General features: G+C 55.2%; 6 protein-coding genes across 6 annotated transcripts; 3 read left to right on the forward strand and 3 right to left on the reverse strand.

Moving 5' to 3' along the window:
* Positions 1-112: 112 nt before the first annotated feature.
* On the reverse strand, positions 113-1,128 carry SAT3-0 (Short-chain dehydrogenase/reductase SAT3; the record flags this gene model as incomplete). The annotated part of the gene is made up of 3 exons (XM_037329670.1): positions 113-330; positions 396-968; positions 1,026-1,128. The coding sequence occupies 3 exons, from the start codon at positions 1,126-1,128 to the stop codon at positions 113-115; spliced, it is 894 nt and encodes a 297-aa protein (XP_037172519.1).
* A 388-nt stretch (positions 1,129-1,516) lies between these two features.
* Positions 1,517-3,026, forward strand: bud22 (the record flags this gene model as incomplete). The annotated part of the gene is made up of 2 exons (XM_037329671.1): positions 1,517-1,705; positions 1,770-3,026. The coding sequence occupies 2 exons, from the start codon at positions 1,517-1,519 to the stop codon at positions 3,024-3,026; spliced, it is 1,446 nt and encodes a 481-aa protein (XP_037171795.1).
* A 774-nt stretch (positions 3,027-3,800) lies between these two features.
* On the reverse strand, positions 3,801-6,172 carry CGCA056_v014430 (uncharacterized protein; the record flags this gene model as incomplete). Its single annotated transcript, XM_037329672.1, has 3 exons — positions 3,801-3,803; positions 3,871-5,526; positions 5,585-6,172. The coding sequence occupies 3 exons, from the start codon at positions 6,170-6,172 to the stop codon at positions 3,801-3,803; spliced, it is 2,247 nt and encodes a 748-aa protein (XP_037171810.1).
* A 1,113-nt stretch (positions 6,173-7,285) lies between these two features.
* On the reverse strand, positions 7,286-8,493 carry CGCA056_v014431 (putative mitochondrial 2-oxodicarboxylate carrier; the record flags this gene model as incomplete). The annotated part of the gene is made up of 6 exons (XM_037329673.1): positions 7,286-7,994; positions 8,061-8,141; positions 8,193-8,222; positions 8,278-8,288; positions 8,357-8,379; positions 8,448-8,493. 6 exons carry the CDS (start codon positions 8,491-8,493, stop codon positions 7,286-7,288), a joined length of 900 nt encoding a protein of 299 aa, XP_037171809.1.
* A 2,178-nt stretch (positions 8,494-10,671) lies between these two features.
* On the forward strand, positions 10,672-15,456 carry btb1 (BTB/POZ domain-containing protein 1; the record flags this gene model as incomplete). Its single annotated transcript, XM_037329674.1, has 1 exon — positions 10,672-15,456. One exon carries the CDS (start codon positions 10,672-10,674, stop codon positions 15,454-15,456), a length of 4,785 nt encoding a protein of 1,594 aa, XP_037171807.1.
* A 3,916-nt stretch (positions 15,457-19,372) lies between these two features.
* ATG13 (Autophagy-related protein 13) lies at positions 19,373-22,288 on the forward strand (the record flags this gene model as incomplete). The annotated part of the gene is made up of 3 exons (XM_037329675.1): positions 19,373-19,603; positions 19,658-19,759; positions 19,823-22,288. The coding sequence occupies 3 exons, from the start codon at positions 19,373-19,375 to the stop codon at positions 22,286-22,288; spliced, it is 2,799 nt and encodes a 932-aa protein (XP_037171808.1).
* Positions 22,289-24,276: the final 1,988 nt, after the last annotated feature.

Raw genomic sequence — 24,276 nt, forward strand, 5'->3', positions numbered from 1 at the left:
ACATCTCATCTGCGGACTGACTTTGGTCATTCTCGTCATTCACACTGGTTTCTTTACTGACCGTTGGTAAACAGCGTCAAGCGTTTTACTCTACAAAGCTGATTATTTCCGTCTAGGCATGCCACGTCGTGGGGAAGTTTCCAAGTCTACCGCCGTCAACAGTGATGACCGATCCGTTGCAATAAGCACCCGCTCTAGAAGCAAGATAGAGCATAACGCCAGCCATGTCCTGGGTGTCTCCCATCCTCTGCATGGGAACCATCTCCTTTGGCACGCTTCCGTCTGCGCTGTAAAGCTTGGCGATGGGAGCTGACATCTCGCTTGGAAACACTAAAGGAGAGGGGTCGTCAGCTTTCGTAGAAAACGTTAAAGAGGGCTTCGTTCCAATGTCTTACATCCAGGAGCAATGCAGTTGGCGCGAATGTTCCATTGAGGCAGGTTGCTCGACAAATGCTTGATGAGCAACGTCGCCGCCGCCTTGGACTGGCCATACGCCCAACCGCCCGGCGCTTTCTTGTTGAAAGCACCGATGGAGCTGGTCGAGACTACCTGGGAGCTCTGGAAGAGATTGCCCTTCTTGTTTCCCAAGTCAAGCAGGCTCAGAAACGCCATCGTGGTATACCAGACAGAAGTCACGTTCACATCGAAGACGCGCGAGTAGTCGGCCGTGTCATGAGCCAGGTGCTGCTCGGCCCACTCGGCAGCAGTCATCTCCGCCGGGGCAGCCTTGACCTGAGGTCCGCCGACGCCGGCGTTGCAGACGAGAAGGTTGAGGAAGCCGGAGTCCTTCTCTATCGCAGCCGCAGCCGCGCGCAAGCTATCCTTCGAAGTCACGTCGCAGACCAAAGGCACGACGTTAGGTGCAACAGACGCTGCAGCCTCTTCGAGAACCTCCTTGCGCCTGCCGAGGATGTAGATCTTCTCTGCGCCGTTGGCAGCGAGGGCTTTGGCCATCATGAGTCCGATACCTGCACAATTTGTCAGCTTTGATAAGAGGTTTGGAAGACTCGGCTAGGCAAGCTCACCAGAGCCGCCGCCGGTGATGGCGGCAACCATGCCATTGACACCGAAAAGGGTGCCGGCACCCAGGGTCGCAAGCTCATCTTTTGTGTGACTCGAGCCCGACATGTTTACGGCTGTTTCTTGTAAGATGTTTGGTTGAAAAGCTGAATGACTTACACAAGCCCGAACCTCATATGTACAGCTCGCTGCACCAGAACCCGAGGGCCGCGGGGTGGGTGCTACAGGACGACCCCTCCAAGAACGTCATCCATGCTGATAGGAAGCAATTTAGCCAATGAAATGCTTACAATGCGCGGAATCGGAATTACGGCCAATGGCACTGCACCAAACTCCAGCTCCACGCGGCGCTCGAGCCCGGAAGCTTTCCGCGCGTTATCCAGTGGACCTTGTCGCGCAGGTGGACCACAATTTTTTGCTCTGCACCGTCCCATTCCATCGCAACTGTTCCAGCAGACGCATTACTTAGTAGCCGACAGGCATTGCAACCGCAACGATGGTCAAACGAAAGAGGTCACGTCAGAGCGATCTCGAGCAGAAGCTCACGGAGGCGAGAACGGAGATTTTCCGCGCCCTGAAAGGCGCCAAAGGCCTCGAGCGCCAGAGGTACAGCAAGCGCTTGCGCGACGACAAGTCTACGCCAGACAAGATCAAGAGATTGGAGCGTGAGGTGCTAGTTCTCAAGGTATTTTACACTTGAGTCTGCTTCCTTTAGCATCCCATTACAAACGCTGACCTTTCGCCCGCAGTCTCTCGACCTACAACAAACCGCCGACACCCACCTCAACTCCGCCCTCCTCAAAATCAAGCAACTCGCCGAGCACCCCTCGCTACCCGATACCGTCAAGCAAGGCATTCCAAAACCCGAATTATTGGAAGATGAGAAGGCGGCGCTGCACAATGTCACTAGCGGCTTGTTCAACCGCATTCATGTGAAAGAAGCCGTCGACAAAGCCGTGCGAGCGGTGTGCTTGGTCCTCAACGTGCCCCTACCGGACAGGAAGAAGAAGGGCAAGAAGGGCGCTGAAAATGAGTCCAAGGCGGTAGAGAAGGACGACGAGCCCAGAGAGGCGAAAAGGGCCAAGCCGGACGCAGCGGAGGATGTCTCTGACACGAAAGCCCATTCTGAGGCTGAGAAGGAGGAGGAGACAAACCCCTTCGACGAGATGGACGACGAGATCCCGACCGACAGTGATGCCGAGGATGCCGAGATCGAAGGAGATGACGATGATGTCGACGAGGAGGATGAGGAGAAGGCGCTCGAGAAGATGGAGGCCATGCTTGGTGGCTCAGACGAGGAAGAGAGCGGAGATGAGGATCTGAGGGCTAAGTACCAGGCGCTCCTCGGTGAGGTTGGTGACGGAGACACAGCAGACGACGAAAGCAACCCCGACGAGGAGGACGAAGAGATGGGGGATCGGGACGACGACGAGGGCAACGACTCGGATCGGCAGAGAAGAATCAACGCGGCCAACGTGTCCCTCTCCCCGTCACCCCCGCCAGAAAGCCGCAGGAAGAAGGAGGCTAGGGCCAAGAAGCCGACAGGCAAGCCCGGAGCGACGACCTTCCTGCCTTCGCTGATGGGCGGCTACATCTCGAATTCCGAATCGGAGGCGTCGGATATCGACATCGCCCCCCCAAAGAAGCGTTTGGGCCAGAAGCAGCGCCAGGCTATCTGGGAGAAGAAGTACGGAGCCAAGGCGAATCACGTCAAGAAGCAGTCGCAGCATCACAATGGCAAGCGCCGGGACGACGGCTGGGACATGAAGAAGGGAGCCGTTGAGGCCGATGATGGCAAGAGCGGCAAGCCTTGGAAGAAGGGTGTGTCTAACCCTCTTGGCAGGCAGGGGCAAGGCAGAGACGACCAGAGATCTCAGTCTTTCGAAAAGAAGCCGCCTCCTAAAAAGGATAACGAGGGGCCACTTCACCCCAGTTGGGAAGCGAGGAAGAAAGCCAAGGAGGCGCAAGCTACGGTTTCGTTCACGGGCACAAAAATCACGTTTTAGGCCACCTTTTGAGATACCAGCAGTAAAACAAACCAATCGCTATTCGTCTGTCTGTCTGGCTATGAAGTGAGGAGATGATCCCACGGTCGATGATTTGCCCGCTCGCGCCAGGCCACCCGCACATGTTCCATACCTTTGTGCCTTGAACGTCTGCCGTAACTCCATGTCGAGGTGTGCCAAATCGCAATACGCTCCGTCCTAAAGTATGCCTTGTGTAAAATGCAATCGCTGCGTCAAAACGACTCGAAAGGAAAAAAAGCAAAACCAAAGTAGATCAAGCTGAGAGGACAGGCATCGTGGTTGATTGTCCCTGAAAGCAAAACTTGTCGTGAAATCCGATATGTGCTGAAATAAGCAGAAAGATGAGCGGAAAGAAAGAGCGAACGTTAGTTGTTGGTGCCAAAATAGCGGCTTTTGGCTAGTTTTGCTTCTGTTTTTTATTGCCCTGTTTCTTGCTGAAGGGGCAAAAGTCCGTCTCAGACTGGGAAGACATTCTGCCCATACCGAAATGGACATCTGGATTGGAAGAGATGAATGGGTTGGTGTTGGATGGTCGGATGCGTTGAGAGCCGCTTTGGGAAGACGCTGGGCAGGGAACGCTCCAGTCTAAGCCGCTCTGGTCGTTTTCGTCTGCATCGTATGGTCTTTTCTTTGGATTCTCACCATCGGGTACGCCGAGAGCTTGTACTCTGGGATAAGCAGGACCGCGTTGGGGCGGCGAGTACGATGAGAGGAAGAGCCCGCTTGTATCGAGACCTGCTGACGGTTCTCGACCTACTGATGGCGTCGGGGAAGGAATGCGGCTGGTGCTTGACCAAGCCCGTCGGGCCACACCGCGACTGACAGAGCGGCCGTCAAAGGATTCCTGCCGTACAAAAAGACCAGTACTTGCCGTGGAGTTCTCGCGCAGTCTCCTCCTCGGCTCGAAGCTGTCAATATCAATAGGATTGCCAAAGTTCGATCCGGCGGATGAAAGTTCGCTAGCATCGCGGGAAAACCGTGAGTCAGTCGTGATAGACCGAGAATTCGTAGCCGTAGCTCTTGAAGTTGAGTCGGCGTCGCTCAAGGTTCTTGTGCTTTCCGTGTCAGAAGCATCATTTCGTTTTTGCCTGGCTGTCTGCTGAGATCGAATGACGGTTTTGTGCTCGGGGACTTCAGCAGTGTTCCCCAAGCTGTGCTCTGTGCTAGGTGGACAAGCTCTGGCGTAACGAATCTCAGGTATTTGATAGCCTTCTGTGTCGAACGCAGAACTTGTGTTGTAGAGCTCTTCGATCACTTTCCAGTGACCTTCTTCAGCTACAAATCCCCGCGAAATTGGTGTCAGATTCCGCAGCTCTGCGGCCTGTGAGACAGCAGGGGGCTTAGGAAGAGTAGTCACTGTCTCGACGTCTCTACCAAAGGTCCAATCACGGATGTCGTGGCGGCCCCCGAGCTTGAGATGTTTCTCGAAGTCCAGAAACCGGATGACTTGCATGCCTCGAAGCTGGTGAATGTAGTCAAGTCCTTGCAGAGTCCTTAGGGATCTTGCAAAGCGGAAATTGGGCTGGCCAGCGGTCTTGGACGCCATGAAATCTTTGACAGTTGAGGGCTCATGCTTGCGGCGGATGTATTGGCTGCCCGTCTCGTTAATGTGTATCGTGAGGCTTTTCAGTCGCGGTAAATCACACAGCAACGAAGAATCCCAAGTCCTTCGAGACGTGTATTTCTTCTTCTTGCCCTCCAGCTGAAATGGTAAGGTTCTGTATTGATTGCCAATCCACAGCAATTCGACGTGTTGGATTCTCTGGCTACGAGCTTTGCCGATACCGCGAAAGAAGCGGGCAAACTCACCGATGCTTGAGAACGCGAAGGTGTTGAGGCCGTAAAATGCATGCGCGCCGAGGAAGTACCATTCCTTGCATACCAAGAATAGAGCAAGATGCTCGTTCGGCTTGATGGCGTACGTAACACTGCACGAAGAACCAGACACGTGGAATCGATTCAAGAGGCCTGTTCTCCTTGAACTTGGCTGGACTGGTTCATCTGGAGCCAAGAAGGGGTCGAGACGAGAGATGCAGTGCATCAGCTTGTGGTCTTGAACGAAAACGAACGTGAGAATCTTGGCTCGAACTTCTGAGGGCAGCTTTTTGAAGGGGAAACCGCTCATCGTCGATGCACTCTCAGCTTCCTTTTCTGTGGACAATGACGCGATGCCTTCAAGGGACTCACTGTCCCGAACGAACAACTCCTCCGATGCGTCGGATAGGCTGCGAGCTCGGACTACTGTCGTGTCTGATTCGTTTCCGTCATCCGATTCAATATCGAGCTGTACTGTTGACATCTCCGTTTCGATCTCTTTCTGAACGTCTCTGGCTGTTGGGTGGCGCAGTCGTAGATTAGGATGGATCAGGTCCACCCGAGAGCTCATGTTCTCCTCTCTACAGCAGAGGTTGTAGATCTTCTTGTAATCCATCGCTTCCGGATCGTTTGCTTGAAGCCGCCGAAGTTCATGGGGCCATGTCTGCAGTGCTATGTCAGCAGTCAAGTTTGAAGAGAAGTTCAAGACAACAGCAACTTACCCTTTTCGTCTTTCGCTGCCGGTGTACGGGCTTTCCTTTGAGTCTCTCGATCTCTTTATTCTTCCCCTCGATCTGTCGATCCTTCTCGCCACTTTGGAGAGTCAGAGAGCGAATCTGATCCTGGAGATCAGATACCTGCTGTTCGAGGGTACCAAAGGCGGCTCGAAACTGGTGTCGACAGTCATCGGTGCAAGCGACACGATCAAGGTCGACGGAGGGTTGCCGGAACGACTCGTTCTCATTATCATCGAAATTGTGATCCGAGGCCCCATAGTCATCTTCAGTCTCGCCTTCGCTGTCCATCGCGTCTGATCTTTCTTCTTCTTGGTCTACTCGGCCGAGCTCAACCGGGTCGCCGATTGAGTCGGAATCTTCCGAGTCAGACTCATCAGTTGATAGCACCTCTGGAGAAATAGGCGATTTCCGAGCCGGTTTCCTGCTCTTTTCTCTCTTCGCTGGCTTGAGCGTTACAGGCGATGGAGTGGAACCGTCTGAGCCATCTCCATCTATGGAGTCGACTTCGTCCTTGTCTGAGTCGTAATGATGCTGATTGTTGTATTTCAAGAGTTCCATCAATCCTGTGCTCATGGAGTAAGGCGAAGAGGAACTGTTTGGTGAATCGTCGCGTGGCATCTGGGCAGGAGAATCCAACCCTTCAGCTGGAAGGGCCGACCCTTCCTGACTCGAAGGAGTTGAGGACATTTTCAACGCGTCAAGTGCTGACCGAAAGACTTCTAGCTTTTGTTTAGTGATGGCACATGCTGGCAGCGTGTTTGGAAAGAAGAGTGAAGGCGTGAGAAACGTAGCAGACGGGTTGGGGTTGCAGAAGAGGAGGAGTGAAGCTCTCAGCGCATTTTTTTGGAGAGGTATAAATAGTTGAAAAGGAGCTCGTCTGGTAATGCTGTGGGCAGGGACATCGGAATCTGGAAGGTCCACTCACCTCGTCGGGAAGCTCCTTCCTAGCGGAAGACCACGATCAGTTAACCATAGAGAAGAAGAGTGCGTAGGCTATGCTGACGTTGTATTAGGCGATTCGAGTGACTGGATGTGTTGAAGTTGGGTTGGCGAGCATCATAAGCACTCGAAAGGCAGTAGATACCAGCCTCCAGAGAAACCAGGCCCGAGGTGCCTCGGCGAAAAAGGAAGCTGCTACTGAAGTTCGCTCGAAACGACGCCTGATACTGCGTATCGTGAGAAGTTGCGAAATGGGGAAGAGAAGTATGCGTGAATCGTCAGTGGTAAGAAGTCTTCGAGGGTGAGTGAGATGTGTGGTTGAAAGAGATAGCAAGTGCGAGGGCGAGCGATAAAGAAACAAGCAGCTCGCATGGAAGTACGTTTAATCGTGAAGGCAGCAGGAGCGATAGAGAGCGTTTGCTTAATATCTGTCACCAAAAGAGAAGCTGGGATGATGGACGGAACGATCGTTGACAATGCACTGAATTTGTGCTGATAAAGATGTGTTAATGCCAGTGAACTGCTACCTCAAGAGTTCAAACTTGAGGAAAGCGCGATCGTCTTTAAATTCAATGAAGGGGGCTGTCACGTTGATTTGTTAAGAATCCGAGATCTTTGCCGAACAGAAGTTTACATTGCTGAGCGCCATAAATCGAAGCCCCCGGTGATGGTATCTGCCTGTATAAGATGTACAATCCAGGTCCTCTTGTCTTTTGTTAAATCATCTATAATTTGTTGCCAGTGCTTTTAAGCGTTCGCCTTCATGTTGCGGAAGAAGTCCATAACACCGGTGAAAACAACGAGCAAGATACCGCCTCCGGGACCGAGACGCAGGACCTTGGGCAAGAAACCCTTGTACAAGGCAGCGAAGCCCTCTTCCTTTGCAACGGTGCCGACGGCAGGCCAGGCCCAGTTGTACTTGGGCGTCTGACCGGCAACCTTGGGGCTGTTCTGAATTCTCGACTTGACGACGTCCATAGGGGTGTTGAGGATCGTGCCGACGGTACCGCCAACAGCACCGGAGATCAAATCGTTGGTGACCTGGCCGGTCTTGGTCTCGGCCTTGGGGAGAAGCTGGCGAACCTGGAAAATGCAGCCGAAGTAGCCGGCGTTCCAGAGAACGTGACGCCACATGGTGCTCTCGAGACCGTTGTACATGGCCAAAACACCCTCAGCCTGGATGGTCTTACGGACAACATCAAGCATGCCGTTGTACTTTCCGGCGGAAGCCTTGTCCTGGAGACGGATCTTGACGAGCTCGAAGGGTACGACGACGAAAGACTCGGTAGCACCGGCGCTAGCACCGGTCAAAACAGACAGGGACTGGTTCATCTTGTCGACGCCGAACATCTTGCGGTAGACCTTTCCCCACTCGTCGTTGGCGGCAAACTTGGTGGCACGCTTGGGAGCCTCCATGAGAATGGGGGCGGTGATTCCACGGTATAGCCTCGAGGCGCTGTGTTTTCGCGATTGTAAGCTTTTGGAGTTCATCGCCGGGCGCTAGGTGGGACGGGCTGCGTACCCCTCATTCTTGATGATCTTGCGGAAGCAGTCAAGCATGCCATTGTAGGAGTCGGCACCGCCCGTTCCGGTTTGAAGTTGCCTGAGCTGGTCAGTCGGGTTGCGATTGAGCAGACAACCAGGCGAAGCTCACACTCTCGTCTTCACGACGTCCAAAGGGTACCTGAGTGTGGTCAGCGGCGGGGCACGTGAGGTTGTCGCAAAGCTGTTCGACTTACATAACCAGAATCTAAACATGATGAAGGGTAAGCGCTTCCATCACTTTATCGCTGGGGGTTCATCTGGCGGTTTACTGACCTCCGAGACACCGGCAATGGCGCCTGTATGGATTGGTCAGTGGTCGGGGTCCGATATCGCGAGGGTGGGGACGGGGATTTCGTGGACGAACCTGCGGCGAACTGGTATGCGAAGGGAAGAGGCTTTTCGGTCGACATTTTGGCGGCGGAAGAAACTTGTGACAGGACAGGTCAGCGGGCGCAAGGGGTGGTTTTTGGCAATTGGGACTTACCGAGAAGCGCAAGAAGAGGAGGACGGGCGGGCTTGGTGCGTTGGTGGGAGTTTGCGAGGAAGCGAAAATCGAACGACGACAGTTGAAATTAGCGGGAACTGGAGTCTTATCGCAAGGGCCGGACGTCCCTTATCGGCTTTGCAGCAAGTTACCGAGCCGCGCCGGACTCCACCAGGACGGGCATTACAGAGTTTGGTGGTCATCGTCCCTGACACACCAGAGGTCTCTCATTGGCCTGTTCTCGGTGTACAGGGCGGGATTTCGGTGAAGAAGCTAACGGGATTACGTATTGGCAATAGTCCGGCTCTGGCTTTTGGGGGGACTCCCGCCTGGGCCTGCCGGGGTAAGGATAGATCCCCCAGGGACCCCAGGGCTCGGGCCATGTTTGCTGCTGTTCCCGTCTACGTATTGTGGTCATCGACTTGCGGCTGCACCAAGATCCAATGCACCTCCTCAGACTGCCGTCCATTGCCGAGATTCGGGCGACAATTCCGACGCAACTGCGGCTGGGCCAGTGGTGCGAGTCCGCTCCAATGATTTTGAGGAGCTGTTTTGTTGCTCGGGGCTGGTTTAGAGTCTCTAATCCAACTGGCAGCTCAACAAACAATCTCACAAAGCCGTTGCGGTGCACTCATCTACTTTTCCTTCCTGCCGTTCCTGTTCGGGATGAAATGCCTAAAAACATCTAAGGGTAAGGTATCTTTCGCATCTTACCTCATGCTCTAACAAAGAACTGGACATCGGCATTAGTTGCCAAATTTCCCAAAGCCGGATGCAATGGCAACTCGGTCCAACCCGACTGTTACTGGCCCATGCCTCTGCTGTTCATTACATCCGACCCAAGACGCCAAAAGCAGCAAGAAATGCAGGCAAATGAGAGGCGCGCATGTGGCCGCCTGAATGCGATCCAGGCGCTTCAACATGATAGAAGCCCGCGCAAGGTGCAGGCGGGGCACAGGAGCTGGCGGGGGTAGCTCCCCACAGAAGAAGGTACCTACCCAAGGTACCTACCGATAAGGCACGGATAAGGCAGGCAATGTCGCTGTCTTCCACCTCAGTCTGTGTCTCCCGCCAGTACGCGTATGTACGAATAGATTGCCCAAAGCCAACCCGGCAGGTATCCGCGAAATGTTTCGAGCGTCTAATTCTTGGGAAGAAACACCGTACTATGTATATCCACATAGCTACCTTGCCGCAGAACTGCTGCAACCGAGGCACTGCAGATGGACCAAGCGACTTTCATCTCTTCGCATGATAGATGATGTGGCTTAAGGCAGCACGTGTTCTCGTTCATCATGGCCGCAGCACCACCGCCGTTTGAGTCGGATGATCCAAAGCCGTACGGATACACAGATACCTACTCAGGCACCTGTGTCCAAGTACAGCGACTCCACTGGAACCGGTCTTCAGGAAACCCTAGGTACCTTCACCCCACCTCGCACCGGGATGTGTCCAGGTGCTTCAGCACATCCAGGGCTTCGACATGTAACTGTACAGCACGCTAACCTCCTGGAGTGAAGCTTGTCTGGCCTGCAACCAGAGCACAAGCTCGAGGAAGGGGGTCCGATTGGCTGCGCGACACCAGACGAAAGCACCCGCGGGACCGGGAATTCGCGGCGCGGCGCCCTTCGTGGTTCTGACGCGCACACAACTCGCTGAACAGTCACTCACAATGCCCTCAATTTCCTCGACATCCAACCCCACCCCCCGCGACCGTCACTGCCTTCAACCCTCGACATCACCACGCCCAGTCGTTCGAATCCATCTTCCCAACCATCCGAATCGAAGCCCTTGCTCTCGCGACACCGAATATTCTATCAAAAACATCGCGTCTCCTCTCGACGCTGCATCGGATCCTCAACAAGCTAGAACCTCACCAGCCAGGTGGCAACATCGATAAACCGCTCCCTATCCTCCTTTAGGGCTTCGTGACATCGCAAATTTCTGGGCTCTTCCATCGATCGATACCGACCTCTCCCTCTCGATTCTCCAACATTCCGCTCTTCTCGCGCTCGGAACTGCACCTTTAAACAAGCCGTGATCCTAGAGACTCACAGCGAGGTGCCATCCAAGTGCTTGAAGGGTTCCTTACCTGCCCCTGCCCATGAGTCATCTACTTTGGAAATATTACTGGGAAAACGATGTCGAAAGGTTTCGGCGTCTACTGGCCCCGGCCGCTCACTCGACGCAGGCGGCGACCAGGAGCCCGGGCATAGGCGCCGGGCCCCTCGGGGGCAGTCCCGGAGGATACGGGACTTCTCCCCGCAATGTCAAAACTCGCAAGTTTTCCGCCGTAGGCATCAACTCCGGCTCATCCAAGAACTCGAACTCGACTTTGGGTAGGCTCGAGATCAATAGCCGTGACCATGCTGGTCTTACCGTCCTCCTCCGTGCCGCCTCATCGACTACCTCGGACGCCATCCTCTTCATCCAGGCGCTGCTCGACCATCCCGCAATAGACTTGTATGTGCAAGACCCGGAAAGCGGTTGGAATGCCCTTCACAGGGCTCTGTACACGGGAAATGTAGCGATCGCGCGCCTGCTGCTCGAGCGAGAGCGCAAGATATTGACGGAACAGACCCTGGGCACCTCTGTATCCAAGGTTGGCCAGCTCATCAAGATGAAAGATCGAGAAGGCAACAGTCCCTTCGATCTCTACAACTCGACCATTGCCATTAGAGCGATTGGGGATGCTACAGATTCGGATGATTCAGACATGGACTCGGATGACGGCAGCTCGGATGGAGGCCAAGCGTTGATGAGATCCGTTGCCGCACTCGACGGTGCCACCGATGGAGAAGAGCTCTTCGTTTTTGGAAGCAATAGAAACCTATCTCTCGGTGTAGGCGATGAAGACGATCGCCAGTTCCCTGAGAGAATTACGCTCAAGCGACCGGACCAACTTGTGCGGAGATTTTATCAGGAATATCTCACAAAGACGAAGAATGAGGCTGATCACGGGGCAAACGTCTCGGTTGATGCAATGGACATGGAGGAGATTCCGGCCCTAATCAGAAATCGGCCTTTGCGCATTCAAGATGCAATCCTTTCCAAGTTGCACACGGCAATTCTTACGACCGACCCAGCCTCCAACCTATACGTCTGCGGCGTCGGACGCGGCGGGCGTCTCGGTTTGGGCGACGAAAACACGCAGTTCCGCTTCATTCCTGTCCAGGGAGGTCTGTCCGATAGCAAGGTAGTGCAAGTGGCACTTGGCCAGAATCACAGCATGGCAGTCACCGACGCAGGCGAGCTCTGGACTTGGGGCTCCAATAGCAACTCCCAGCTCGGATACAGCTTACCGCCGCCAGTCAGACAAGACGAGGAGCCCATGAGCACCACCCCACGACAAGTGTTTGGGACACTCAAGAAAGAGGCCATCGTCGGCGTGGCAGCTTCAACTTATCACTCTGTGGCACACACATCCACGTCCCTGTTCTGCTGGGGCAAAAACCTCGGTCAGTTGGCTCTCATGGACGCCGACTCGAGGTCCCTGGAAGTCCAACAAATCCCCCGAAAGGTTGCTGCCTCTCTCTTTTCTTCCCCCATCGTCGCTGTATCGGCCATCGACAAAGCGACAACTTGTCTCTTAGCCGACAGCAGTGTCTGTGTCTTCACTAGCTACGGCTACAACTTCGTCAAGTTTCCGTCCCCGGACGTCTTTGTAAACCAACAGTTCACGACATCCATGTCGACGCGGTACAACTCGGCTAGAAATCAGGTTAGCCGCATTACCTCGGGAGGGGAGACGATCGCCGCGGTCACTACGAGGGGAGACCTATTTACCATGGCTCTGAACCACAAAGCGGATGCGACTCCTTCGGCAACATCGACAACAAACCCATCCAAGATCAAGGGTGCAGTCACCACGCCCCAGTGCATCTGGAACGCCCGGAAGGATGGCGTCAAGTCGGTCAGCGTAGGCGAGCACGGCGCCGTCATCATCTGCACGGAATCCGGCGCAGTCTGGAGGCGCATCAAGCGTACCAAAGCGAAGGACGCCGCAATCCCTGGATCGGCTGACATCAAGCGGAAAGACTTCAAGTTCCAGAGAGTACCCAGTGTCACAAACGCTGTCGCCGTGAGGAGCTCGACGTTTGGCGCTTTCGCGGCAATTCGAAAAGACTGCCATGTGATGAAGGAGCAGGTCAATGTCAACGAGCAGTCGCTGTGGGAAGACATTGCGTCTCTTCTTGTTCTACGCGATTTCGAAGCTTCAGCGCCAGGTCCCGGTGACAAGGACACGCTCGGGTTCTGGAAATCAGAGGACTTGAAATACCGAATTGGGTTATTGCCGTATGAGGTTCTGAAATCCACAGATCTGGAGCGCGATCTGTGCCACTTTCTTTCGATGGCTTCCGACTCTGAATTTGATTTGGAACTGCGTACTTCCTCGAGTCCAGATATCAAGGTGCCAGTACATGCCTGGCTTCTTACCGCAAGGAGCCCCGTTCTACGAAAAGCACTCAGTGAGTATCGAAACGGTGGCGATCGCGAAATACCTCAAATTCTGCGGATTGGAGAAGACGACGGGAAAACGATCATCACCTTCAACGCTATTGATCTACTCTCTTTGCTAAACCTAATTGTTTACTGCTATGATGACACCGTCATTCCAGCTTGGAACCACACACGTCAAGCGCCGTCCTTGGCGCATAGGTATCGTCAGGTTCGCAACGAACTGATGAAGCTGGCCACGAAGCTGGATATGATGAAGCTAGAAGCAGCTGCGCGCCTACAGACGACGGCCGAGAAGTCTTTGGACAAGGACTTCGCCAAAGCAATCCAAGATCCGAGATACTTCGAGGATGCCGATGCATTGGTCGAGCTGGACGGGGAGGAGGTGCCAATCCACAGTCAACTTATGCGCCAGCGATGCGAGTTCTTTGAAGGACTGTTCCATGGCCGAGCTCGGGGCATGTGGCTTGCAGGCCGACGTGACGAACTCGACGAAGAAGAACTGGTACGAGTCGACCTCAGCCACTGCGACCCGGAAGCATTTCAGTACGTGCTGCGTTACCTCTACGCAGACGTTGGGAAGGAGCTATTTGATGAAACAAGCGCTGTCAACATCGATGAGTTTTCCGAGCTGGTCATGGGCGTAATGAGCACTGCGAACGAGCTCATGCTAGACCGGCTATCGCAGATCTGCCAGTTCATTATTGCGCGTTTCGTTACGACTCGTAACATTGCCCTTCTACTGAACGAGATCAGCCCCTGCTCAGTGACGGAGTTCAAGGATGCAGGTCTGGAATACATCTGCCTGCAGATGGAGTCCATGCTCGAGAACCATTTGCTGGATGATTTGGAGGAAGAACTATTGGAGGACCTGGACAACATTGTTCGGGAGAACCAGCTTGCTCGGTACCCCTTTGCCAGAAGTGGCCGGGCGGAGCTGTTGCTGTTTGAGAAGGATCCGGACCTCGCTCTCGACGTTGACGAAGAACGTCGTCGCAGGGTGCGAGAGATGGCATTCAAATCAACGCAGAGAGACGACGACAAGAAGATTTCTTCCTCGTTCAAGACCAAGTTTGGAAGTCTTGATGACGGCGTTGGCTTTGCCTCTCCCAGCGCTGACAAAGGCCGGCGCAAGTCAAAGGCTAGTCGCAATGAACCTTTCAGTCCCAGTTTGAGGCCTAAGGAATCCCATGCCGATCTGATGTTCGACATGGACGAGGAGAGTCCGTCCGTGGCTAGCCCTCCCATGTCGCCCTCGCAACAAGCTGCAAGTACCAAGAACAAGAGATCGGAGCTGGAGCAGCTACCATCCCTCCCAGGGCCATGGAAAGATATCAAGCAACAGTCTGTGGCCGGGTCGCCCCAGTTTCAGGTTGTCAGCCCTCCATTGGGCAGGTCTGCACAGTTCGGTGTTAGCCCTTCGCGGTCGCCTCAAGATACCGGTGGTAGCAACGCTTCAAAGTCTGGTAATCCGTGGGCTTCATCCGGATTTCAGATGGAAAGGATGGACTTGCGACAGGTTTTGACCGAGACTCCAATAAGGTCTGCTTTATCAGCTGGAATCGCCGCCCAGAAGAGCAAGGAAGCCTCGCCCAAACCAGTTCAACCAAAGATGTCGCAGAAGGAGCGTAAAAAGCAGCAGCAGGCTCAAGCTGCAGCTCAGGCTGTGCTGGAAGCCGATGCTCAACAGCCCAAAGTGGCGTGGGACAAAGAATCCGGCGCGGGCAAGACGGCGCCGTGGAAGTCGGTGCAGAGCGGCCCCAAGACGTCTCTCAGAGACACCATGATCAAGGACTCCCCGAAGCCGACACCTCCCGCCAAGTCATCCTTACTTGGAGTGGAATCCCCAGGCAAGGCAAGCCCTAGACGCGCAGCGTCGCCCGACACGCGATTCCCGGGCCAGTCTCGCGGCAGCAGCTCTCCAGTCGTCCCTGGCACCTCGAGCCAAACCCCCGCGAAGCCGCTCATTCCACACTCCAAATCGTACATCACCCCAGCACCCAAAGCGGAGCCCACCTTGGGGCTGAGTATGGCAGACATCATCGGGCAACAAAAGCGCGAGCAAGAGATTGTGCGCGAGGCCGTTGCGAAGAGGTCAATGCAGGAGATTCAACAGGAGCAGGAGTTCCAGGAGTGGTGGGATCAGGAGACGAGGCGTGTGCAGGAAGAAGAGGCCAGGCGAGAGGCCAAGGGGAGGGCCAAGGGCGAGAGGAGCTCGAAGGACAGCAAAAGAGGCAGGCGAGGCCGGGGAGGAGGCAAGGGAAAAGGGGCCGGGCCGCCGGGGGCCTCAGGCGACGGCGCTGGGAACGCGGAGGCGCTTGGTTCGCCGAAGCCACCGGCGGGCGGGCCAGAGTCCAACAACTCCCGAGGACGGAGCCACAGAGGACGTGGCAGGGGTGGTAAAGCACCGACATCAGCATCGGCATCTTGATTTGCGTGGTTTGTAGGCGTCCATGGGAGGGAGGGAGGAGTTCACGGGGCCAAACCAGAAGACTTGGGCAGTTGTGGATGGTTTCAACGAGAGTTTTGTGCGGGGACTTGTTCAAAAACTGAAACGTCCCCATGGGCTAATAGAAGACACGAGAGAGAATAGAAAGACTTCACTCGCACACAGGAGTGCACATGCCGTCTGAACAGGCAGTGTTCGTGATGGTGGTGCTAGTGGAGACGAGAAGAATCCGCAACGCTAACATGGGGGAATGTGACGGGCCTCGAAAGTCATGTTGGAAGACCGTTTGCGCCATGTGACGAGAAACATTGCCAAGAAAGGTTACCCCGAATCGTAAGCTTCATCGGCGGGCTCTCTTAGAAGTACCATGCCGTCCGTATTGATGGGGGCGGCTGGATGGGGGCGGCGGGTGCTGCGTAACCGTCGGTAGGAAACAGCGTATTGTGCACACTACATACGCGGTACAACACACTAAGGCACCTTGGGTGATTGTAGGCAGTGGGCAGGTAGGTACGGATAAGGCAAATGGCATCGGGACTGGGTCCGATCTGCGGAGGCGAGAAGCGAGGAAAGTCACCTCACCTGCTGCAGCAGGGTCGGGTGCCGCAAGTGGGTTCCCGATTGATTGGTTCGCGTTGTGTTGGCCGTTGGAGCGGAGTGGACGTGAAGTCGGGTGGGCTAGGGGTTGCTCACCTTATCGTTATCGGGGAGGCGGGCGGCTCCATGAGGTCGGGTGTACGGGGCGGTTTGATAAGGAATGACGGAAGGGAGGGGAAAGAAGGAGGAGGAGCCTGGAGGAGATTAACGTGCTGGTTGGTGCTGTTAGTTCATTGAGGATGACTCGGTCGCTTGGCTGCTTAATCTGGACTACCGCAGATAGCGCAGGCGCTACATGAAGTAGGTGATGGATGCGAGGAGCCAGCTAATGACGGAGAGAGGTAATAGGTCGCAAGACAGATAGATGGTGCTTCTTTTTTTTTTTTTTTTTTTTTTGGGGGGGGGGGGGGGGGGGGGCCGTACAGTCTGAGGAAGGGAAGCTGAAGGAGACAGAGATAAGGCATCTTGGGGTAATGGAGGCGGGCGTTGCCAGGACGCTTCCACCTCAAAGTGTCAGTGCCAGTGCCAGGTAGAGAGCCGATTTCCGGGATCAACCGAGGGCCGGCGGGCGGTGGTATCGTTTAGGCCACAGATGGCGTCTGAGGCGAGTCGTATCAACAGCCTTCTTGGACCCTGCGTGCTGCCTGACGTTTTTGTGGCTGTTCTTGTTGTTGCTGATGATGGTCAATGGTGGACTGCGGACGACGACGACCTTGCTGGCCGTCATGTCACAGGGGTCGAGGCAAGTCAGCCGCAGAGAACGGGGCTATCAGGGGAAAGTGGAAGAAGCAGGACATCAAGGCATGAGGCAAGGGTGCCGATGTTCTCAAAGATGGGCCGAGATACGTTGGAGTGCGTTGCCGTGGATAACCCTGTCCGGTATCGTCGTGCTGGTTGTCAGCTGGCAGTCGAGGATGCGGTACCCAACTACGGATACCTTGGCTTGCTTGGGGAGGCTCGCCTCAGAGTGCATGCATGAAGTATTACTGCGGGTTCAGTGGTGAGGTAGGTACCTAGTGTAAGGTACTGCGTAGGGAGCAGCGGAGCATTAGGTTGCGTGTTGTGCGCCGTGCCATGCGGCGATGGCTCAGGCTCAGGCTCCACGCTGGGGTTGAGAACTTGAGGGCGAGGCCATTGTGAGGTCCGGGGTGGTCCAAGACACACTGTCAGTGTCCCCCGGTCTGGTCCAGTGGTCTCCCCCTTGCCTCGGACGCATAGCGGAAGCAATCAGCGGCAAGCCAAGCAAGGTGGATTTGGGGCGGCCGTATCGGGGATCGTGGATGGCATGACGGTGACTGCAGGTGTTGCCGATGGTGAGTCTTGTTGATTAGGCTTGCAGGATGACTCCAAAGGGCACGTCAACCTCGCAGTCTTGGCCCGATGTTGCGAAACTCATACCGGCAGAGAGAGGATAGAAGGATAGAAGGACAGAGGGACAGAAAGATAGAGACAGTGCAACCCCTGTGTGCCTGGCACCCTCCCGTCTCCATCGCCGTCCCATCTCATCGCTAGGTAAGGTAAGGTAGGTAGGTAGGTACCTGCCTGCCTCGCCTCTGCCTGCGCCTGCGCCTGCACCTGCACCTGCACGGTTCACCTCCACCACTCCCTCACAGCTGGCGCTGGCTGTGGACCGGGACTCACACCAACACTGGACTGGACCACGACGTGGAGGCTCGTCCCCTTCCCCGTCTCCACATCTGCCTCGGTGCATGGTCCGTGGCCCACGGATGCTTGTTAGAGCACCAGTGCAGCGGCAACAAACCCCCCCCTCCCTTCCCCCCCAGTCACAGTCACAGTCGCAGTCCCGGTCCCTAAGGAGGTAGGTAGGTAGGTAGACAGACACCTTGGAGGGAGAGGCACGTACGCATTCGCTCATCACCACCTCTCTTGTCGTCGCGCCGTGCTGCTGCTGGCTTGCTTGCTTGCTTGCTCGCCCAGTCCAACTGAACCTTGTCAAGCTCCAAGCCAGGAACCCAGAGACATCCATGTCATCCGTCTTGCCTCTCCTTCACTTTGGCTCCCCATCTCTTCTTGACCTTCTCTCTCCCTTCCCCATCTGCTCTCTGCTGTCTGTTCTGTCTACCGGCTTCTGCATCACTCAACCAAAAAAACAAACCCTTTGTTTTGCCTGTTCCCCTTCATTCCGTCGCTCTGCATCATCAATTCCGATTCCTGTGCCCTTCTGGTCACGCCTTGTTGTTTTTTGTTCTTTTTGTTGACTTGGTCTCCCAGTTTTGACCGTCTCTCTGCTCAACTCCTTGCCCAGTAGTGTAGTACATCGCTACCTCTCGCCCTCTCTTCCTCATCCTCACTCTCAGAGTCTCTCTCTCTGCTCGAGCTAGCATATACCGTCTGATCTTTGCCTGTTTCTTGTTTGCCCGTCCTTTGCATTTCCGGGCTCATTACGAACCTATCTCAAGCACACCGCTCTCACTTGATCTTGAGTACTCGCTTGAACCCCCCCAGCCCCAGCAGGTGACTCGATGACGGAACGGTACCTGTCCACGATCACGAGGCTCATCACTACTCCCAACCATTGAGCGTATGACACCTGCCACCGATAGACTCCGTCTCGACAACCACTGCGTCGCCAGCTCTCTGCATATCGACCCTCACTGTTCTTTTACAACCTGCTTGCGAAAGTCACCGTCCATCCCATCTGTGCGACGTTCGCTTGCTTGTTGTTGTTGTTGTTGTTGTTGTTGTTGTTGGAGGACGTGCTTGGGAGGAGGTCCCCGGTTTCTGCAAAGCCGTCGAAGCTTACCTCAGGCAGCCGAAAGCCATGGTCGAAGCCACGGCCGCCTAACATAGCTCGTCTCTGTCCATTTCGCCCTGCAGCTCTGCCTGCTACCCCTTGGCCTGCTCGTGCGGCAACCCAACAACAACCCCGGCGTCTAATCCTTCGTCTCGATCTACTTCGAGTCCTCACGTTCACGTTGCCCTGCTCGCCGTTGCCTGCCTCGCCGCGCCGCGCCCGCCCTCTCCAAGGGTTCCGCTGGAGCCCTTTCGCCGCATCGCATCCCGCTCCCCCGACTCGCCCCTCTCTCCCCCGCCGACTGCTTCGAAATTGAGGCTTCTCGAGACATCCAACGACGTTAAGCTGTGATGTAGGATGGATGAGCAGGTCCAGTACCGCCTCCACGTCGACACCAAGAACACCCTTCCGCTCCTCGTCTAGAATTACCTCGCGCACCTGTATCGCGCTTCCAGTATTGCGTCGACAACCACCCAGGTGTCTGTCGGCTTCACAGATCATTATCCACCCTTCCTTGCCCTTCGGGGCCGCACAACCCCAAGCAAAATGCATCAACAAGCTCGACCCGCCCCGCGGGTCTCCTCCCCCGCTTCCTCTCCTCAAACGAACCCGTCCCGAACGAACAACCCGAGAGAAGCAATATTAGGTCCTCGCGCAAGAGCATCGTCCGAAACCTCTGGCCGAGAATCTGCCGTTGCCAGCTCCTCGACCGCCGAAACTCCTCCGGGTGCTGGTCCTCCGGCCGACGCCGTCAAGAAATTGGACCAGATCATCCAGGTAGGCAGGGCGCGGGGAGACAGTGGCCTATGCAAGGAAGCTGACTTTGGGTAGAACTTCCACACCAAGGCCGCTTCAGTCGTCCTCCAATCCCGTATAGATCTGAAGCCAGCATACCACACTCGCGGGCCTGGGAGCAAGAAGCTGAACAAATGGGTGAGTCACTGTGGTCATACGTTTGTCATGGGTCAAGACATGCTGATTTCGTGTTTCTCGCAGTTTCAAATTGAGACCGAAGAGTTCGACGACTTCAAAGACGAGCTGCGCATCTGGAGGAACTGCGGCGGCTTCGAGAATACACCACCGCCTCTGATTATTGAGACATACCTCGACACTTCGCGCCTGACCCCTAGCCAGAGTTTGGTTATTGTCGACGAAAATGGGAAGAGATGGGATGTTATGGAGGCTTTAAATTCGTCCGACTCGAGTGACGACGGTCGTCCCACGCCTGCCAAGAGGAATACAGAAGTCATCTTGGAGAGATGGCGCATCGAGTTGAAAACGATACCCACCAACGATCTTGATGACTTTGGTCCAACGTTACCTACCATTTACAAGAAGAGCATTGTCTTCTTCCGTTCGCTCTACGCTGCGGCAAGAATTCTTCCAGTTTGGAAATTCACGCAACACTCGCTAGGCAAAGGCGTTCACCCGTCGCTAGAGCCGCGGTGTCGCATTCGAACCGGCGAGCCAGAGAATGATGGCATCGACCGGCTTCGGCATCCGCTGTATGATGGCCGCCCGGACGTCGTGACCGACTACGTGTTTGGCGACTTGGAAATTCCCGTGGGCCGCTTCTATGCTTCAGTAACATACAGGAATGAGTGCAACTTCCGGGTGGATGATTCCGAGTCGCTTTTGAGCTCTCGCTTCATGGGTGTGGATGAGAACTTCTTCAAGCCGTCACTACCTCAAAGGAGAGAAAGCAGAAGAATCGACCCTGAAATTGGGTCCCTTCCATCGCATCATCGCAGCCGGAACCTGTCAGACATCCACCAGACATATGGCAGTCTTTCAACCTTTCACGGCGATGGTCCTTTGGGCACCAGCCCCATATCAGCCTTGAAAGCCGTGCGAGTTCCTGGGTCCGACACAAGTTCAACACCAGAATCCACCACTCCAAATATCGAGCCAAATCCACCAAGCTCCTTACCTGTCTCCGGTTTGGCAGCAAGACCATCCATCAAGGGCTTCAGCAGCACTGGCCGCCGACCATCTGTTTCATTTCAGCCTTTCAAAGCAGGTTCCCTCTCCGGGTCGCCTGTGCCCCGTACGTTGGATTCCGAGTCACCAGCATCCCCGGCATCCCGAGCTGCTGCTCTGAACGCGCTCAACCAACCTCGCAACCGCAGATCACTGACAGTAGGTATGCCTGCTTCTCTGCGCGGCGGCCCTCAACCCGGCGATGCCCCGGTTCTGGGCTCTCCTCGACCGTCATCGACGAGTCGTTACAGCAGCAGCTTCACCCATCGCAAGGGGAAGTTATCCTACGGCGGTCCCAGCAGGACAGGCGACGACGAGCAAAGCAGCAGTGGCCGCCAAAGCCTCTCGTCGTCCGTGGCCCAGCCTGGCTCTGGTCTTCTTGCTGAAGCAGGAGCGGGCGGTAGCTCCGGATCACTCCAAACAGACGACGACCAGATCTCTGAATTCTTGAAAGCGTTGGACAGCAAGAAGACGCTGAAAAGTTTCGAGCCCAGCAAGAAGGGCGAATGGGCAACAAACCGGACTGTTGCTCAGCTGTCCAGGTTCCACATGATGAAGGAGTCCAACAACGCGCTCACAGATTCGATGACGTCTTCAATGCAGATGCATCGATCATCAAGCTCTTCTAGCCGGCAATTGTCGAATGTGCCGAGCATGGCCGCGCCGGCGTCAGTTTCAGTATCGTCCTCCCCAGGAAAGCCTCTTTCCCCCCACACGCCGCACACCCCAGCCGTACCTTCCCGTTTGAGTGAAAACTCGATCATCAACTACAACACCAGCCAGCCCCGCAGCGAGCGTGGAAATACTAGTGGCGACACAACGCAGATGCCCAGGGAAGACACCGTCACTCAAGATGGCACCACTGCAATTGACATTCCTATCTCTCCGAGAATCGGCATACACCCGAGACGTTCGAGCTCTGTCGCGCAGCAAAATCGGGCATTAGCAGATGACGACGACGGCGATCTCGCGTTTGCGGCCAACCGCAGCATCAGCTTAGGTGCAGAAGACCGTGAGCCACCGACGCTCAGCATGCTCCTGGGCAGGCAAACAGAGGCGGAATCGTCTTCTCGCCGAGAGGGGGCATCTTTGCAGCCAACCGGCGACATACAGTCTTCAGGCTCGGCGGACATGATCAGACAAGGCTCCTCTGAAGGATCCAAGCCACCAGGTGGCCTGATGGCTGTTGCACCGTCCAGCTCGCCCTTTGGCAGACGCCGGTATGCCGGCATGGGATCAACAGGCGGCCGCGGGCAAACACCTCCTCAGTCATCACGAGGTAGTTTTACGGGATCCAGCGGGCGGTACGGGCGTGGCGAACATGACCTCATGGACGAAGAGCCTCTGCTTTTCGATATGTCGGAAATGGACGCGCAGTCACGTCGAAGTTTGGAGGAAGGCCGGGGTGGAGGCAACGTGGGATCTGGCTCGGGAAGCCGCGGCGATTTTGAACCTCGTGGCATCAGCCGAAGAGGATGGTAGACGGTACGTTTTTGGTGAGCCAGACAGCTGTATCACTGGCAATCGAGAGTACGGAGACGCAGAGCGCTATGGACACTTAGCAGTTCAGTGCAATCTCCAGAGCCCCCGGTGATGGGTACTGCCAACCGGGACGGCATGACAGCAAGAACAGAAGCTTGCCAGGAATGAATGCGCCATTACACATACATCATGATTGGGCAGTACGGTACGCAGGCGTTTGGTTGGTTGGTTGGTTTGCACGCTGGCCAAGGGTTTAACATGGCAGCAGAGAAGACAGGAGTAAGGGGGGTTAAGGACTACAGACTTGATAGAGAATGTATAAAGACTGAGATGTACACATATGGGGCAGGGTATCCAATATCGCCACTTTGCGCAGCACCAAAGTCGAAAGAAGTAAGCTTGTGTAGTAACTTAGGCATAATGGAACGACGGTGAATGATGAAGATGTCCTTCCAATTGGGTGGTTTGGTCTGAGGAGCACACGCTGATGACAATGCGCTTCGTCAGAGGTTGGCGTAGACACAGGCTAGTCTAGGCAGAGAGGTGTCTTCATCTTGCAGTGCTTATCGTCATTGGCAAACCAGAAACGTCCACCTTTTCCTAGAATTTCGCCAAGCCATTCGTCGTCACTGCATGCGCACACAAGTCCCGCCGAAGGCAAGCATGTCGAAAAGGACCATGCTCCGCGGTTGGCTACCTTCTCTGCCGCCTTCTCTGTCGTCGTCTCGACTGCTAGAAAACAGGCAGGCTGGCTGACAGGCTAGTAGTTGGAAGGTCCAAGAACTTACTTCGATCGAGGATAGTTGCGGATTCCAGTAATTATGAACAATAAAGAAGGGGACGGCGACGGCGAAGAGTATCAGAGTGACAGAAGCGAGCAACTGCCCAGGGTGGAGGTCGCGGATGTGGCTTGAAGTCCCCCCCCCCCGGTGTGTGTGGCGCACGTACGGCGCAGTATGGTTGAGGTCGCTTGGGCGTTCTTCTTCGTTTCCCTCGAGACACAAAAGCCAAGACCCGACCTCAGGCTATTTTAGGTTGATGGGCCACAATATTCAACAAGCTATGGAAGTCGGCAACGGGAGGCAGGGTTCCTTAAGAACCATACATAAATTAAAACTAGCCAGCAAGCACCGGTTCGAGCAAAAATAAAATGAGGAACATCGTATTGGCACGGCTTTGATTAAACGACAGTTCTAGCGTTTCTGTTCAAGGGCGTTGCGGACGGGATCTGGATTGACGAATGCACGGAATCTTGTGGAGGCGACGACATGGAACCAGTCCACAGATGTGGCGGTGCGGCGTCGCGGTCGCAGTCGCAGTCCGCGTAATTCGTGGGCGAAACACCACTCAGCCCCCCTCCAGGTGCCCAACGCCAGATATTAGTGTGCGGGTTGATGATGATGACGACGGGCCCAGCGCGAAGGTGAGGTGCCTCAGGTAGTGGGCCTGCGGAGAACCTGTCCGCGTTTGGCTGCGATGCGGTGGAGCACAGGTCACTGTCCTCGCATTTGGCAGCTAAAAAGTACCTCCACCTGCCCACTTCATGCTACGTTAAGCCCAGGTAGGCATGGAAGGTTCCTGCTGCCCGCTGTCTGCTGCCTTACCTCATGGACCGTGGCACCTGCTTCAATGTCCATGTCTGTCGTCGGTCCGTCCGCCCCCCCCCCCATACCTTACCTCACCTTACCTACCCGCCTACGAATACCTTGCCTGCTTTAACCTGCGGCTACCTTACCTGAGCGTAAACCTGCCTCTTCGCCCTACAACAATACCCAACGGCACCGCAAACGACCTTACGTACCCATTACTGAATACATACCTTCGCATTCACGGTGACCAATTCTACCTACCTGTCGCCTTCCTTGCCGCGCCTTGTGGAGTACGGGACGGATATCAACCGACAAACAATCCCAGCGAGGCTGTTCGACCGGCCAGACGTCCGACCAGGCTCCAATACCTTTCAAAACTACCTCACTTGGCTGAACCTC

The sequence above is a fragment of the Colletotrichum aenigma genome, assembly GCF_013390185.1.
Source record: "Colletotrichum aenigma strain Cg56 chromosome Unknown KSG_Cg56_contig10, whole genome shotgun sequence".
Taxonomy (NCBI): Eukaryota; Fungi; Ascomycota; class Sordariomycetes; order Glomerellales; family Glomerellaceae; genus Colletotrichum; species Colletotrichum aenigma.